The sequence below is a fragment of the Lissotriton helveticus genome, chromosome 4_1 (assembly GCF_964261635.1).
Source record: "Lissotriton helveticus chromosome 4_1, aLisHel1.1, whole genome shotgun sequence".
In the NCBI taxonomy this organism is placed as follows: domain Eukaryota; kingdom Metazoa; phylum Chordata; class Amphibia; order Caudata; family Salamandridae; genus Lissotriton; species Lissotriton helveticus.
The window spans coordinates 317,210,311-317,229,417 of record NC_136063.1 but is presented as its reverse complement, the minus strand read 5'-3'; the positions used below and the strand labels follow the sequence as shown (position 1 = coordinate 317,229,417).

Genomic DNA, 19,107 nt, shown 5'->3' with positions numbered 1-19,107 from the left:
CAGATGGGTCGGGCAACTTAAAGATGAGGTGCATGGCCTCATAAAATTCATGGAGTTGTGCAAGGGTCACTCCTGCTCCAGAAAATGCAGGGATGTGGGAAGTGGACCCAGGGGAAGGCTCAATGTGGCAATGTGGCTTAAAATGACATAATTCCATTGCCTTGTCTGATGACTTGGACTAGTGCAGTGAAGTCGAAGAGTGCTTTACCTTCTTGAACTTCTTTGACTTCTTGTGGGATTTACCCGGCAAATTTGCACATGATTCAAGAGTATGTGGTACAGCTCTGCGAACGGGCCCTGGACTTTCTTTGCAACCGGAAGCTGGGGCATCATAGAGGCCACTGGTGTTGGGTGACTGAGAACTTCAAGGAACACTTGGGGTTCATGAACCGACAGTCCTCACAGGTCATGGAGTCGTGGTCTGGGTCCAGGCACCAGAGAGAAAAAAAATGGTGGTCTGTCATAGACATCTGTCTGTGACTGGAACTGTGATGTCTAAACCCCACAATTTTTTGGGGGAGGCGTCCCTAACACACTGGAAGACAAAGTCTCAAAAAGACACGACAAAGCATTGAAAAAACTTGTCCAAAAAGTGGAAAAAGGTAGCTCTCTCCAGATCAGCGCTGAAGGCCTGGAAAAAAAAGAACTGATGTCAACATGCTGAGGTGACGGCTATATAGGCACCGTGCACGCCACTAACAGGGTAGATGATGCAGATGATGCAGAGTTTAATTATGCAACCTGCCGGCATGCAGAGGTACTGCTCAAAACTTTCTGGATCCCTTCTGCGCTTTGACCACTTGGATGCTAATGACAAGGGTAACTCGTCATGGAGCGCCCATTCATTTCAATGGAAATTAGAGTAAAAGCCTAAAAGTGCCTTAGCATCCAAGTGGTTAAGGTAACAAATCTGAGTATAGAAGTCTCTATCAGATAGAAGCAAGCTCACAAAAGGTCTTCAAGTAAAACCACCTGAGGGAAGGATCGAAGGATCCTGACATCGTTTGTATTTCAGGAATTGAGTTCCTTTGGGCCCATGTATGATGTGTGCAGGTGACTTGAAGGTTAATAGAATACTTCCTGTGTTTGCAGTTTTCCATGGGAGCCATTGGAGGACCCAGGCACCAGCATCTCACTGACCCTGCAGTCAGTAATTTTTTATCTACTGAGGGCATGGGAAGCATGTAGGATCGCTCACCATCTTCGTTATATCTTACACCTGAGAATATTTCATCACAGGCCATATGATTACTACAGAAGGCCTTATGATTACTAACAGGATGGGTAAGTAACAAGAGAGCACTCCTTGAGATATAACTGGACTTTGCAAAAAGGGAAACAAGCAAGGATGGCAGGCACCCCAGGAAGCCATTTGGGTGGCAGAAACCCCGCCTCTGCATGCCTCACAGCAGTCTACCCACTATGTTGGAAGTTAGCCATTGCTCCAGTGGGGCATTTTGTAAAGCAATTCATAAACCACATGACTAGCCAACGCTTGCCCTCCAATAACCATATATTTTTCAGTGACCTTAACTTTAATTGGCATAGCATAATATTGTAGTAAAGAAGAGACGTTGGTTCTGTTGGTAAGCTTACCCTATTTATTACATCTAAGCCAATAGAGTATTAGCAGTAGCAATCTCAAGACTCTTTTGCCATGAATCGTCAACTCCAAATAACTATTCCTACCCCGTATGCAGACAGCAGGCTCAAGACAAATGACTCAGCATGAAAGGAAACTGCCTTGTTGTGCCACGATACACAGACACATAAAACCTTATATTCATGGAGAAAATCAGAATAATCAAACACATAACATGACAAAATGGGGGCACAATATTACATTGAACCACTATACTTAACATATAAATACACTTTTAAAATACAGACTATTAAACACTATAATGGAAATAACATCAACTTTAAATAACAGAGTTAAAAGAAACTGTACTGAGTGAAGGTAGACAGCTTGCTCAGGGAAACTAGATTATATATAAACCATAATCCTACAACCACAAAGGTTGCATCCCAAGCTGTTTCCTATTAGTGTCTGGCCTCACAAAAGTAATCACGTACCCTTAGATCGAAGCACACGAAGAAGATACACATTTCAGGTCTGTCACCAGACTCAATCAAAGAGTCATCACCATCAAGGAAAACATAGCGGAAAATAGGCACCACAACAGATTTATTACACCATTTTCCCACTTCTACACTGCTGGCCTGGATAAATCAGTAAAACGCTGTTCAGAACCAAGCCTGGGTTCTTCCTTGTTGACCACTCCTGGAAGCTTGAATATAACAATATCACCCACTCTAACCTTTCTATTCTGCTCAAACTTTAGCATATTGTGCTTACAGCATGATTTCTCTTGCTTTGATTTCACTCTGTCCATAACTTACTTTACCTTATGCACAAGCATTACCTCTTTCAGTGGTTGACTTATCTATTACTGTTCCACCAACATGAAAGGGCTTCCTCTACTAATAGCCTCAAGCAAGGACATTCCTATTGTAGTCTGAGAGGTTGCATGGTATGAGCTTCATATCTTTTGCAAAATTTTGTCAATTTTCAATCCACTAGACATTGCTAAACTGGCACACTACCAATCAACCTGGTGGTCCTCTCTCTATTTTTTCAATTTTTTTTATTGGTATTTCAAAATGCAACAATCAGTCAAATTATGAATATTTCCTGTGGGTATCTTCCCAGATGCAACACATCAAATATACACTTATAACCCGTGTTCAACAACTGGTTTGTCCAATAGTGATATAGACCTTAGAATAGCCCGCTGTTTAACATTGACGGAATGCTTTCTTGTTCTGCTGCTATAGCACCCAGATGCATAAACGTAAGTGTCTAGACAGGTAAGTAAGACCTTAACAAAAAAAAAAAAAAGAAGGTGATTGTTCTCCTCAAACTAGTCTACAAATGGAAAATATATGACAAGCTCATTGAAGCAAAGACCTTGTCAATATCAGTGTTTAGTATATTGGAGGATATCATGCTGGATGATAACCTTTGAGACTGCTGAATACTATGGCCCATTCAATTTGATCATAAGATCATCAGATCTGGGTTGAGGATGAACATCTATCCATATGCGCTAGTTGAGTGCTCTTGTGTCAACATAGAGCCTAAATTAGTGGCTTTTCTTTCTTGCCACTAAAACAGGGGAAATTATATCAGGTGGTAGACTGCACATTGTTGGAGCCCACAATATCTTTATACAGAAACCTATTACACACTTTACCCAAGAGAATAACATAAATATTTTGCTTGGGATCTGAGAAATTAATTCCTTTTCCTATGCTCTTCTTTGGGGGGAACTCAGAAATATTTTTGAGGGGATCTGACTAAATCGCTGCGCTCACTATGTACCTCATTTGAGTTGACTGCATTAAATATCTTCCTCATATAAAAGGATCAATTCTGAATTTCTGTGTCATTTTGCATGTGAGTCCAAAATTTGTTGAGTTTCTTGTAAATTCATTTAGGATGCCTAACTGCACTGTCCTCCTATTAACCTGATCAATCCTATGCCAGCAAATACATACACTGATGTACTCTTTCTTTTCTGACCACATTAGGATTCAAAATCTATCTCCGGATCTTCATTTCCTAAAATATATATTTTTCACTATTCTAGCTAACAGAACGTTGATACAGGATATACATTTCCAAGCAAAAGTCACTTTACTGTAGTGGCATAGTGCATAGTGATAGGGCACCTGCAGAATATGAAGAGAGTCCCCTGAGTCTACCATATCTTGTAGATATTCATTGGAGTTGGGCTGAATGGCGGCCATCTGACAGGTTTGGGTCACCATAAGAGTTGTGCCCACCCATGCCACCCTTGCCAGACCAACTACATAGGGTAGTTGGTGTGGGGTTCCTTCCAGTGGAACTGGCCGTCTCTAGATAGAGCAGACAGAGAAAAGGTACCAATACAGTAGGTTTTCTCCATTACTATTGCTAGGGATAAAGAAGACACCATGGGGAAGTGGCAAATGACTTTTGGGAAGGTACTAAAGGCACAGAATTCCATGCATTTACTTATATTGCATACCTTTGGAGTGGCTTTTTCAATGTGACTGCAGATGTAGATTTTGGAATAAATGTGCAAATGAGGATGAGAGAGATCACCATCAACTCCCATTTTTCTAGTGGATTTCTCCCCTCATAAAAAATATATTACTGCTGTAAACTATATTAGCATAGAGCTAATTGTGGTAATGTGTGTTACTGTCAAACTTACTGTTACAGAATGTCTGCCCTTAATTCACAGGAGTTTAGTGTAGAAAAAGTGATCATGGTAATCTACCACTTGAGTTGATTTCTTGACTTATATTAGAGACTTTGGAATGCTGAAATCTCTAGATGTAGGCAAAGTCCAAAAATCATAGCCATAATGCTACAAAGAGTATTTAAGACAGTGGTGTGAATAAGTCAATAACCTTTGATTGTGGTTCTGTGTCATTATGTTTCAGAGACATACCTGCAAGCAATACACCAAATCCAGTAGGACATTTCGTGTGCGGCAGGCAGAACTCTAAGTCCAGGTACCACCCGTCCATGCACTCGCAGACCTGATTGTGAGTACTGTTACATTCCTGTTTGACATACTGCATCTCCTTGCAGATACTTCCACAGTAGAGGCATTCCTCACTGAAATGCCAGTGCTCAGAGTAATAATGGTCCGGGCATTGGGCGCACTCGGTTTTCCTGGACGCTGTGCAGTGCTGCTGTACATGGGTTCCTGGCGGGCACTGGTCACAATGCAGTTGCTCCCACGTCTCTGGGTCACGGTGATGATACTTTGGAGGAGACATTTCATGCACTGTCCACGCATAAGAGAAGCTGAAGAGCTGCAAGAAATGTAGAATTAAATAAGGAAATGCTGTGATTCTCTAATTTCTACACAGACGAATAACATTCGATAAATAGAAACTATATTACATATAACAATAAACGTAGTTTAAATAAAAAAGTAGTTAATAATATACCCATCTTCCCCAAATGGAGCTACTTTTGGAACTAATTAATGTAATAAAGCGTGAGATACATTTTGAGAAAATGCTTGATGTTAGATTTCTTACAACTTTTTGACCTCTTTAGATGTGTGTTAGCACATTTAGTCCTGTTTTTTCGGAACACCTTTGAAGTTTACAATAGTAGCCCCCACCTCCAGCCTCAGGGCAGTTAACACCAATTGACCTCAGAGGCCGGCAATCAAGATTAGAAATAGCACAAATCTTGCATGAAATCACTATCAGCATCCTATATACTGAATAGATATTCTGAAGACAAATAGAATAACCACCCCTTCTCTGAACAATGAGTAGATGAGACCGACAACTTGAACTTCTGCACAAATGTAGCACTTTCGATCTAATGTATATATTTATTTACATATTTATTTATCTATGTATTGTAAGTATTTAATATAGCCTGAGCCTGACCATCAGGCAACAGAGCTCTTTACAAATAACAAGTAACTATGGACATTACAAAAGTTGGAGGAATAGGCAATGAGTTCAGTCGGGAAAGTAAAGTCTGAAGAAATATCTTTTTAATTTCCTAAAAGCAAGGTTAGGATTTATCCTAATTTACTGTGGAATAGAAGTCTACCGTCTAGGAGCTATGTATTGTTGTTTTGGCTTTCTTGGTTTTAGGGATTTATAGATTTAGCCAATTTCTGGCCCTTGTTTTTTGTTGGCCTCCGGTGAGATTTAGTTTATTGTTTAGATAGGGTGGCATAGATTGATTTATGTATGACACACGCAATCTTATAGTCAAATTGTGCTTTGAGTGGTCGCCAGTAAAGGTGTTTTAGGATTGGGGAAATATGATCAGATTTTTATTCTCCTACAACTACTCGGGCAATCACAAGTAGTACACCTTGGAGAGGTGCGGTGGTAGATTTTGAAAGGCTGCTAGGACAGAATGTCTTTCAACTAGAAGATAAATGAGTCAGAGAGTCTGTCCTATGGATCTGAAATCTGTAGGGAGGATTATAGGTTTTTAGTTTTCTGAGCAGGTGAATTTGATAGGGAGCTGATTTAGTTAGCTTATAGATATGTACAATTGAGGTGATGTTTTTGTCTAAGATGAAGCCAAGTGGTTTTGCATGGGTACCTGATATGGGTTGATGCCTTTGGGATGTGAAGCAGCGGTCCACTTCTTGTCAGTTGGAGGGTTACCACCCATGGAGAAAGAGTGTGGTCTTCAAAGGGCTCAGTTTTTTGTGAGAGTGATAGCATCAAGTTTGCTAGATTAAGGAGGGAAACTTTCAGAGTTAATATGGTTTACAGCTCAGACGCTCAAATGAATAGCTGGAGTGGTCAGCATATTGATGAAAGGATAAGGTATTTTCATGAAGGATTGTTACTAGACGATCCATTTATAAGTTAAATTTTTGATTTTATAGGGTGATCCTTGTGGTACACTATATTTCAATGGACATGAGGGTGACTTAAAGCAGCTGAGTTTCACAAATTAAGATCTTGAAAAGAGGAATGATTGCAACGAGTTTGATACTGTTCCTTCTACTCTCATTCCTGAATTGAGAAATTATTTATGGTTTAGCATATCAAATGCTGCAGAGGGCGTAAAAGATCCGTACATCATGTAAGAAAGACTTTTAGGGCATTTTTCATTTATTTGAATTGTGCCTGGGTCTATAATAAATTTGCAAATTAGAAAGGGTTTAGAGGTTGTCATTTGCAATATGTTTTACGATTTAAGCTGCAGCAGCTCTTGCAATTATTTTTTCCAGGAACATTAATTTAGTGCCTGGCAGAAGTTCTAAAGGTTTTTTGGTTCCAAGTTCCAAGTTTTAAGCTTGGCGAGTGGAGTGATTGGGCAGAGTTTAGTGCTTTTGTGAAAATGCCTTTTCCTAGAGATGTGTGCATGATAGGTGAGAAACCATAGCTGATCTACTTTAGTAAAATTATCTATAGCATCTTTTCAGTATGATGAAAGATGTATGGAAGAAATCATTTACAAGATGGACTATTTATCCGTTTTTTTTAATGCACACCATTTGGGAGTGGTTCTTCTTTGAATTTCATAAATTGGATAGTTTATAAATGTTACAGTGAACTCAGAATTAATTACATTGATACTGTATGCAAAACAGTATGATGTTGTTGACATGGGAAGGAGAGCTTGTGATTTTCGAGTTAGAAGTAAAGTTCAGACAGTGCATTATTGAGTTCTAGGTCAGTTTATAGCTTCTTCAAATTTATTTTTGAAGAAGTTTAATTTCGTATCCATGATGAGAACTTCATGGCTTTTCATCTTTTCCTCGAAGGCAATATGTTATTCACAAACGTTGATCCTCTCCAAATCATTTCTATGTAGTTTGTTTGCTTTTGTTGAGATGTCATGAGTACTAAGGTGCAAATGGTTTGGCCTTTTTAGAGGTGTTTGATTGTCCCTCATGGGCATGGTGGTCTCATTATAGCAGTTGGTGAGGTCATTTGTAGAAGGTAAGTTTGGAGAATAAGTTATGGATTTGAGCTCTTCCAAAAGAAGGTTCATAATCATTTCCGTTAGTTTTCTTCTCCGAGTTTTCACTTGTTTTTACTTTTCTCTTTGTGGAATGTGAAGGATATCACATATATAATTGGGCTAGGTGATGGTCAGAGTGCTATTTGGAGAGTTAATTTTTAGTTTAGAGTTGATGAGGTTTGCGCTTTCAGCTTTTCTTATGAGTTGGGAAGGAACGACCTGCGTCAGGTCAGGGTGCAAACATATGCCAGTTAGCTTTTTTGTAAGATTTTTTTCCTGTATGTTCTGTGGATGTTGAAATCTCTCAAAAAAATGTTGCAGGAGTTTCTTTCACTTTGTTAAATTCATCACATTCTTCAGAAAAGGACGGTCTGCGGCCAAGAGACAAATGCAACCCATTGCAAGACACATACAAGTTGTTCAAAGGATGTAAACGTTGGAGAGACTGCGGTGGAGTATTTTAAGAAGGGTTTGGGTTTGCAATGCTTCACCTATTTTTTTGTATCAGGTCTTGTGGAGGATAGATTGGTCTTCAGAGATAAGTATGTCGTAATAAGTAAGTGAAATAGGATAGAAGGTCTACAGTGAATGAAGTTAGTAGATCATCTATTCCACGGTCATGTGCCTAAGCTACTATTGCAATAATGAGTGCACATTTTTAGGTTTGTTGACATAGGGCTGTTTTGTTGTTTCAATCTGTCAATCTTAAGTTGGATAAGGTTTCCAGGTGAACTCTTTTCCAGGGTTTGTCTTGGCTAGGTTGATATCTGTTAGTATACTTGAGGAGAGAAATGGGTAAAATATGTTGGGCTTGGAGATCCACATCTGTGTATACCCGAGATAATTTCAGAGTGCTGAATTCCCTTTGTCTAAAAAACAATGATGTGTTTAGAAATATTGGGCCCGATTCACATAACTAACTTAAGACAAAATCCTAAACTTACTATCATTTTGGTATTCACAGAAGGCACTTACTCATTTTGGTATTCACAGAAAGCACTTACTCATTTCGGTAATCATAGAAGTTAGGAGTCCTAACTTTAGGGCTCCTAAAAGCCTTCTGTGAATACCGAAATTCTTAAAGTTAGGATTTTTCTCAGTTTAGGAGTGGTAAAGTTAGGACTCCTAACTTTAGGACTCCTAAATGCCTTCTGTGAATACCGAAAGTCTTAAAGTTAGTTTTTTTTCTCAGTTTAGAAGTAGTAAAGTTAGGAGTCTAACTTTAGGACTCCTAAATGCCTCCTGTGAACACCGAAATTCTTAAAGTTAGGATTTTTCTCAGTTTAGGAGTAGTAAAGTTAGGACTTCTAACTTTAGGACTCCTAAACTGAGAAAAATCCTAACTTTAGGACTTTTGGTATTCACAGAAGGCATTTAGGAGTCCTATAGTTGGGAGTCCTAACTTTACTACTCCTAAACTGAGAAAAATCCTAACTTTAAGACTTTTGGTATTCACAGAAGGCATTCAGGAGTCCTAAAGTTAGGACTCCTAACTTCTGTGAATACCGAAATGAGTAAGTACCTTCTGTGAATACCAAAATGAGTAAGTGCCTTCGGTGAATACCAAAATGGCACTAAGTTTAGGATTTTGTCTTAAGTTAGTTCTGTGAATTGGCCCCTAAGTTTTTAATTTCTGATAACTGCTAGCATGAGTAACCAGAGGGCTTGTAATTCCTTAATGGGAACGTTTCCTCAGTAGATGGCAAATCCTTAATATGCAGTAAACACCACTGTTAGGTTCTATCGCCATGAGAAAGTGCTTCACTGCAGTTATACACATTTACCACCAGATAGAGCAAGACTGGGATCTGAAATAAGATAATAGCTGTGGTGAAGCATAAGGGTTTCTTAAAGCGGATGCAAATAGTGAGTGAACGTTTTGGAGTGGTTAGTAGTCTATTTGGTGTAATTTTCAGTTGTTGTTTATTTTCTGTTGAATCAAAGTGATTGCTTTTTAGGAACTTGTGCATGCAGTCCAAGCTAAGAGGGGCGATTTCAGATGCACTCTGTAAACAGCACCTGACTTTTAAAGAATGTAAATGCCTTTTGTCTTCGTTAAGTGTCGAACTGGTGAACTCAAATTGGACCTCCCCAGTAAACCTCCAAACGCTATTTGATAGTGGGTGGGTGGGAGCATCCCAGGGGATCATACAGTGCTTACTAGTCTTTTCATTGATCAGTCAGGGCAACGTTCATGTCAGAGAGATGGCTATCCAGTGGTAGGAAGGTAAGAATAACGTTCATGTGCAGATTAATTTGCTTGTAGGCAGATTAATGATTGCAACAGAGGCCTGGGTGGTGGTAGACAGGAGGGAAGGCTGGGCCTTGATTAGTCTCAAAATCAGATGAGAGACTTTGCTTTCAGTCCGATCTTGAAAGCGTCTGATTTTGAGGTGTAGTGCTGGTTCCTGTGTATGGGTTCCTTGATTTTAATGTAGTGAGGCCAGCAGGAGTTTCTCGGTGTTAGAGGCCTGAACACATTTGTCAGCTGTGAGGATTTTCAGTTGCTGATTCCTACATTGTATCTCTATATGCTTTTGTCCACCTGCACTGTTAGAAATGGCTATCTTTGCTACGGTATTCCGCCAGATATTTGCCTTCACTACCGTATTTTTGCAGAACCTGTTTTTATTGGTTTTAGGACTTTGCACACTTTTCTCCTGATAACCAGTGGTAAAGTCCTTGTGCTATCCCTTCCAAACATGGGGTAAAATTGTTATAAACCTATTTGGCACATTTAATTTGATCTCTTATCCACAACTCACGAGTGAGTCATTGAGAGACTATATGGCATCTTTGCAAAATGGGGGGTTCCAGTCATTTTGAAGTTGAACATCATCTCCTTGTGTTTGCTTTGTTAACCCTAAGTTGGCAGGGTATGCCTAGACGTGGGACCCTTGCTCACTTTGCCACTGGACTGAAGCTAGCCTGGCGATGAGGGGTGTTACCTCGAAACCAGTTATAGGATGCTTGTTTCCAGTCCAGGGAAGACATGGTTTGCCTGTTCTGGCTGGACTGTTCCCATGAGACACAGGGTTAAGACTGATTTGCATATAGCTGTGTCTGAACTGGGGTGGCGAAGTGAGTTAAAGAATGACGATGGATTCAACCCAGATCTGTGACTGGAGGTGAATGTCTGAAAAGTTTCAGCGCTCCCTCCATCATCTCCTTGTGTTTGAATTATTAGGTAAAACACAAAAATTAGGTCTTTTTCAAAACACAAAAACGTAATGCATACCTATGAACCAGAAATAGAGCTAGAATGCCTACATAGAATCAAATCAAAGAAGTAGAAAGCAGTACAATTAAATAAACATAAATTGACAGTAATCTACAATTGCTACAGGAGCACCCTAAATATATTCATGAAACATCCTTTCCAATCATGGAAATCGTAAATCATACGCTCTTATATAGCGCCTTTCACCGTAAGGTCTCAAGGCGCTTGCTTTGGGAACCCGTCCTGGCTTTTCCCTGCGAGACAACCCCTAACTGGGCATCCCATCACGGTGGGGCCGTTGTGGAAATTAAGCAAGCTACTGCCCAGAGTAGCAGAGTGTGAACCCATGATTCGAGTAGGCGCCGAGGTGAGAATTATTGAGTCCGTGGACATTTTGAGCTCAAGACCCTGCCGCGTCAGGAATTGAACCCTGGTCCCGGGTCTGACCTCTGCATCCGGGTCTGCCTCCTCTAACCGGTGAGCCACACTTCTCCACTTCTCCAATATTCAGTCTGCAGAAAGGAGGTAGATCGTGTCAGCAATTATAGAAGATATATTTAACAAACCCTTGTGTTTCTATCTAATGGGCTAGCTAGAAGAAAAGCCCCTTCTAGCAGGAGCGAAAGAGGAGCTCTCAGTGGTAGGTCAATAAGCACTTCAACTCTAAACACAACTGGCTTAGTATTGTGATGAAAAACCATGTGTGCCATTCCTTATCCTATCATCATCCTTACTGGTGCTGTGGATGCTACACTAACAAAGGATATTCTCTTTTCAGTGCTCACTTCCTAATGTCTCTCTAACAACGGAGTGCTAATACTAGGAGTCGGCAATATATATTTTCATTGCATTTCCTTTAAAGGGACCTCCGGTGAATGATGTCACAATAGGTCTTAAAACCAAACAGACATCATCAAACAGGGCATTGTGTTTGCAAGTATATTATGGTTTTAAAAGCACCTGTTGCTACATTCCTTGCCTCCAGCAATTTTCAGGTAACAATAAAAATGTAAAGATAACTCCAGTGATTAATGTTCTTGTTGGAGAGAGATCAGAGTTTTGTCTAGTGGAAGTTTTGACTCATCATAAAGTAACGCAGAGGGTTAATATGCCTTCTGCAAAGAATGTGTACCAAAGTGCACATAATCAGTGGGCTATTGCTTTTGTCAGAGAGATACATTTGTTACTTGCAGTTTATTCATTAAAATGCTAATATCGAGCAGTGAACTATTAAACTGTCATCAAAGAGCTGCATGCATACTGCAGGGTATAGGTTAGAGCATTACAATCCCCCCCCCCCATTTTCTCATTGTCCTAATGTTGCAAAGAGGGTTCATTTGGGTAGAAATAGTAAAGAGAGCCCAAACCATGGTGTGACGTTTTAAATTCTAAGTTTGTGCTTTTCCAGCCCAAGCACTCTTACACTATATTGCCCACCAGTATGGATGACATGTGACTCCTACATCTTGTAGTCCTCTGTCTTATGTAACATTTCATCTACACTGATTTACACATGTATGATTGATTTTCTCAATGTATGTGTGATGTAAATTGCTCTGACACCCTACACTGGTATGAGTGGTGGAATAAAACGAATTAAATGCATTTGAGAGAAAGAGGTTATGGAGACTCATAGGGCACCGTTAAAGGGTGGTAGTGAGGGAATCTACGGCGATGGTGGTCATTATGGGGAGGGCCAACAAACATTGTAACACCGGGCGCTACCAACAATAAAGTCGGCCCTATAACTATATATGTAGAATCCTACAGTGAACCCCAATATTTCCAAAGACCTCTTCTTTATCAATTCTTAGTCAGCAAACCAACAATCCATCATCGCTGACCAGGATTTGGACAGATGCTGCTTCATGTTCGGCATTACACGATCCAAGCACATCTTTGGGCCTCATTCCCACTACCCACCTTTTCAAATTTAGGACACGTTACCTTCGTTCACCATGCAAACATTGCAAATGTCCATCCCTGTAAACTGGCACATAACCAAGGTCAATAACTGGAAATGACATGGATCCTTCAAATTAGTTATTGTTCACAAAATGGCATCATCAATATTGAAAATGCCTTGCGTGGCCAGAGTTAAAGTATGTCCTTTTGAGTCATTGAGACAGAATTATAACATTCACTTACAAACAATTACACAGAGTGATGCAAGATAATGACTAAATGTCTATGTTAAGGAAATGTAAAAAAGTTGGTGGATACATTATGGAGTGTGAGTCTGTGTGTGTTTTTGAGGATGGCTCTTTGACTCTTGTTTCGAATCAGGCCTCATGTCCAAGGAGGACCCAGCGTTTTTTCTAATGTTCAACATTATCAGCTTTTCACTTCCCTGGACGCATAAACACAGTATTGTTTCTCTGTTCTCCCTGATACCAGAGCTCCCAAAGCAAAGTTTCACTCCACTTTTTTAATCACACGCCTCTTATCAAAGGTCTTTTGGAAAAAGCTCTGAATGTGAAAAATCAACATGGCTTCAGATTTAGGATTCAATTATAATGGACCTCACCTTCCCTCTCCTCTACACAGCTCAGTCCGAGGTCACCTGGGTGTTGTGCTGGTCTACGGCAAGGAGAACACAGCAGAGAAGATAGTGCATGAAGCGTGTGTGAGTGGAAATTATTTACTGAACATTGATCATTTTAAGGAAGAGCAAAATGTAGTTCAATGTTCAAATCAAATTCTAGTTAAATGTAAAAATGATGGGGAGAAGTGATGCACAATACTCCGCCTATGCATATGTCACAAGCAAAAACATATAGCAGTGATCAATGCAAGCCTTGGGGATTGCCCACTCTACAAAATCTCACCAGATATTTAAATGGACAGCTATGGAGATTATGATGAAGGTAGCTTGAATTTTCTCTGCCCTGCCTCACAAACATCCCGCGATCATGATCTTCCTTAGGGCCTTCTCTCTGCTGTGTTGCTTTTCGCTGGAATCAGAGTTTGCAAAGTTTTGAGGTTGCCTGAGACTGAGGTAATGTGGCATAATGTGTCTAACGTATGTCAGAAAGTATGATCCCACAGGGTTTCAATTTAAATTAGACAATTAATCATCAACTTGATGATTAATTGTCTAATTTAAATTGTAACCCTGTGTCCCCCTCAGTGATCATACTTTCTGGACAGGACCCATTGGGGCCAACATTGAACCACTGTCTTCCCTAAAACATATGTTAACGCCAGGTTCGTATTTCGGGGTACCCCTGTTCTCCCTTAATACAATGTGTCTAACAGCACAAACGTTCTGTTGAAAGCAACTTCCCCTGCTACACCCACGTTGCTGGCACTACTAGATAGGAAGAGTGGCCTACTAACAACTCCACATACAATTCCACAATTACTGATGTATTTGTATAGAATTTCTCACGCATGATTAATCTATTGGGTATTCACCACTTCATATTTTGCACATTCTGTTTATGTGAAAAGCAGGTTGTGGCTGTGGATGTCCATGCAGTAGTTTCCCCATAGAGTTGCGTCGCGTGGTATGTGGGTCTCAGCATTCATATGTGTTATTTGTGGCTTGTGCAGAGTAGAAAGCTCTTTGTTCGCAGTGTATAGTGTGTTCCCATATATATGTTAGGCAATATTTTGCTCATGCACTGCCGCTACTGCTTCTGTGGTGCATGTGCTAGATGCTAATGTCCCTCTCCCTCTCAACTAAATGCCAACTGCCTCTCCAGGGTCAGATCGCCACCTCCCCATGATCGGTGTAGAGAACCACAATGTCAGAGGAGAACTCAAACACTGGAAACTGGAGATTATTCCTTCTAGTCAGGGTAAGAGAGTTTCACACACACAAAATAACCCCTCCTCACCCTCTTGGTAGTTGGAACGAGCAGTTAGGCTAATCTCATAAGCAATGTGTAAAGTATTTGCACATAAACAGACAGTAACACAGTGAAACCACTATAAATGGACACCACACCAGTTTAGAAAATAACCAGTCTTTATCTAAGACAAACAAGATCAAAAATATAACTTACACAGATCAAGATATCACTTTAAAAAGGTTTAAAACAGTTCAGTCCATATAGAACTATGGATGCGTCACTTTTAGCATAAAGTACCTGGGATCGATCAAACTCACAATACACAAACAGACGCAGGGGAGGGGAGGTCCAGAAAGCTAATCAATGCGTTGGTTTCTTACACGCAGGGAAGGTGATGCATTGGTTCCTCGCTCCTAGGGGAGATGATGAATTGGTTCCTTACTGCTATGCAGGGGAGGTGATGTGTCAGTTCCTTACTGTGAGAAGAGGTTATGCATTGGTTTCCTACTGCGCGGGAAGGTGATGTGTCATTTCTCCAGACACACCGCCTCGGTTCCTTACCAAAGACTTGGTGCACAGGTGCGATGCATGGAAAATCCGGACGTGCTGCAGTCGATGAAGCGAAACAGGCGCTTGTCAATTCTTCCTGCCGCCAACAGCTGATGCGTTGATTCCTTCAGCCACACAGCAGGTCCTACGTCGGAGTCAGAATGGGGGTCTCGGACGTTGGAAATGCATTGCTCTGGATTCGGGCCAATGGCAGTTCTTCCAGCCATGAACAGGTGCTGCGTTAATGCTTGCGGCCGCACCATAGTGATTTGTTGGCTTTTCAACCTAATGGCAAACTTGCAGCAGAAATAACGGAGCTGAAGGAGAGATGAATGGATTTTGCGTTCTTGAAGCAGCAAAACCACCTCCAAGGGCCCAAAACTGGAATTGGCACATCTTGGCAAGTCAGAACTCCCAGCAGAGTTGTTCAGGGGGGAGCTGCAGGTGAAGTGTTTGATGGCCCTCAGACTTCCTAACAGGAGGCAATACATACAAGCCCTTGAAGAAACTTCTCAAGCAGGGTACAAAAGCAAAGTCCAGTATTTGTTCTCTCCAAGACAGAAGAAGCAACTGCAGGCCAACCCAGCAAAGCAACACAGCAAAGGGGCAGTACTCCTCCTGACAGCTTTCCAGCTCTTCCTCGTAGTAGAGTCTCCTCTTGATCCACTAGTGTTCTCAAAGTCTAGGGTTACAGGTCCAACACATATACCCCTTTTGACATTTGAAGTAAGCATACTTCAAAGGATAGTTTTTGTAGTGCACAGATCCTGTCTTGCCCAGAACTGGCGCCAGTCATACTACAGGAGGGTCGAGACAGCATTGTGAGAGGACAGACACAGTCCTATGCAGGTGTCAGTGACAACTCCTCCCACCACTCTAACCCAGGAAGGCCTATCAACCTGGTGATGGGTCATTTGGATATGCAGGGCACTCCTCAGCTCCCTTTGTGTGTCTGCCTAAAGTGAACGCACAAACAGTTCAACTGTTAGTCTAAACCAGATGTGGATTCCACAGGCAGGCAGAGACACAGAATGGTAAAGCAAGAGAATGCCTTCTTTCTAAAACAAGTCACTGTTCTAGAGTGCGTGTTGTTGCTGATTGTTGGCGATGCAGGACTGGGGAAAGAGAACTGTTTCTTCTCTATGCTATATAGATGGCCCCACTCTTAGTTGTGTTCTATCGAAAGGATTACATATGCAAAATACCACAGGGAACCCAAAGAGTTCCAAAGACCTCTTCCTTATCAATCCTTGGATTTGGACAGATGCTGCGTCATGTTTGGCATTACATAATCTAAGCACATCTTTTGGCCTCATCCCCACTGCCCAACTCTTCAAATTTAGGACATGTTACCTTCATCCACCATGCAAACATTCCAAATGTCCATCCCTACAACTGACACACAACCAAGGAAAAATCTCTAACTGGTATCTACTTTGATCCTTCAAATTACTTATTGTTAAAAAAAATGGCATGATAAGTAATGAAAATGCATTGCTTGTCCAGAGTTAAAGTATGTATTTTGAGTCATTGAGACAGAATTGAAAAATTCCAATCCAAACAATTAAAAAGAGTGATGCAGAATAATGACTATGTTTCTATGTTACAGAAATGTAAATGGGTTGGTGGATACATTATGGTGTGTGTGTGTGTGTGTGTGTTTGAGGTTGGCTCTCAGACTCTTGTTTCGAATCAGGCCTCTTAAGTCCAAAGAGGACCCAGCATTTCACTAATGTTCAACATTATCAGCTTTAGTACAGAACTTCCCTACTTTTCACTTCCCTGCATGCATAAACACAGTATTGTTTCTATGTTCTCCCTGATACAAGAGCGGCAAGACAAAGTTTCACTTCAGTTTTTTAATCACACGCCTCTTATCAAAGGCCATTTGACAAAAGCTCTGAATGTTAAACATCAACATGGCTTTGGATTTATGATCCAATTATAATTGCCCTCCCCTTCCCTTCCCTGTGCTACAGCTCAGCTCGAAGTCACCTGGTTGTTGTGCTGGTCTACCAAGGAGAGCACAGCGGAGAGGATAGTGCATTAAGCGTCTGTGAGTGGAAATGATTTACTGAACATTGATCATTTTAATGAAGAGCAAAATGCAGGCCTGCGCTCCAATCAAATTTTACTTGAAGTAAAAATGAAGATGAAGATAATGTGTTCCCAGCTGATGGGGAGCAGTGCTGCACAATACTATGCATATGTCATTACCACAAAACATATAGCAATGATCAATGCAAGCCGCAGGGATTGTCCACTCTCCAAAGTCTCACCAGACACCTAAATGACCAGCTATTAAGACATACCATATAAATCAGCAGCTCATATTTAAAAAACAATACACAGTCAAAGAATTTTAATAATGTGCCATATCTAATTAAAAAAGAACAGACTTTATCAACATGATCAACAGACAAATGGACAGCCTAAGGGGCAACAACTTATATCACCTGCCCACAGATAATCAACTTTCAACCCTTGTTTTCTACTCTTTACACTTTTCTAGTTTATATTTTGTCTCAATTATTAAAAAAACCTACATGAAAATAATCTGATGTAGAGCTTGGGATTATTCTCTCTCTTACCTTCCATTTGAATGCTACTCTCCTTGCATTCAATCCCCTGTCTGATTTGGTGCAGCTGGGTGTATGTACACTCTCACATGCCTGATGCCTTACTGTCTACCACAATTTTACAAATCATAAACTCCCCCTGAGGAACCATTGCTGCAATATCTAACCTTTTTCTAACTACACATCCCACTCCCATAAATCACAATTTCCCCTTCTGTGTAACTTCTCCTTGAAATCTAATAATTGCTAACCCCCACAACAAAATGATAGTGTGCACAATTTGCATTAAGCTGCTTTTAGATTCTCATTGTCTGTGTTTTGAAAGTTGGTGAGTGCAGTCGAATAAGTCAATCTGTGCCCCTAGGTTAGTGCAAAATTGTAGTCCTATTGCTATGTTAGTACAATTGCCCAGTTTTTTTTTTTTTAAATCTGGTCACCCTTACTGTCAGCTTTGTAGGATTGTCATGTTACTTAGTGCTGGCAAGAAATCGTGTGCAGGTTCTTTGGCTTTCATTTAACATACCCGTGGATTTTGGAATTACAATTCCTCATATGCTGCAGTTCAACTAATTGGATCAGCATATTAAATAACAATGGGCTGTATTTGGAACCCTAGGGATAAAACATATATTTGTATGGAGGCACTTATGTTAGGGCTTGGTGTTGACTTGCATCAGCACTAGCATGGGCAATGTTTCACAGGCACTCTTTACAGGTCAAAGGAAAGGATTTAGGAATTGGTGTATTTGAGAAGGAAGACTTGGTTAAATGTAAATCTGCCTCCAGGCAGGTCACTGTATCCTCCTTTAGGTTCACAGAGCACTTATTGCTTGCTTGCTTACTGTTTTTTGACCCACGAAGGACAATGGGCCAGAGCCTCTGCACCACTGAAAAATCTAATTAATGAACGGTGGTCGAAAAGTCATTGGCAGGTCAAGCTGCAAACTGGATCTGAGGGGCTTGATGACAGGGGGTTGCTGAAGAAATGGGTCCCATTGCACTCGTCGACTAGTTGAAAAAACATCAGAGCGTGTGAACACTGTGTCCAAGAAGTCCTCACTGTTGACGGGTTGCTTCTCGGTTTCGGTCCCGATTCAGTCCTCTATGTTTAGACTCAAAAATTTTCTGGAAGTCAGACATCCTACAGCTGGGCAAACCAGTAATCTGAGGCTTGCTAGTGTTTAGACATCGAAGCCTGTGGCAAAAAGTTTCTAAGGGCCAGCTTTTGCAGTTTGGACAAAGAAAGAACACTCTAACACCAGCCAAGGGTTGAGGACCGGTGGGGCACCATTTGGGGGTTAAGGCTGACTCCAACAGACGGCAGGGGAAGGGTCCAGGGCAGTGTGGTATCTAGAGCTTTTGCCGCCCAGGGCAGTCCCTAAATTTTCCGTCCAATGACCTTGCGCTCACCGAATTTGCCCACCGGACGTGAAGTGCCGACAT

The 19,107-nt window shown here is 40.9% G+C and overlaps 1 protein-coding gene across 2 annotated transcripts in view; it reads right to left on the bottom strand.

Moving 5' to 3' along the window:
- TNFRSF11B (TNF receptor superfamily member 11b) overlaps positions 1 to 19,107 on the bottom strand; it is a 51,893-nt gene that overhangs the window by 16,713 nt on the left and 16,073 nt on the right. For both annotated transcript variants that reach the window (XM_078686849.1, XM_078686850.1), the window contains one exon: positions 4,503 to 4,872. In XM_078686849.1, the coding sequence (XP_078542975.1) occupies positions 4,503 to 4,872 (370 nt within the window). The remainder of the gene's footprint in view (positions 1 to 4,502; positions 4,873 to 19,107) is intronic.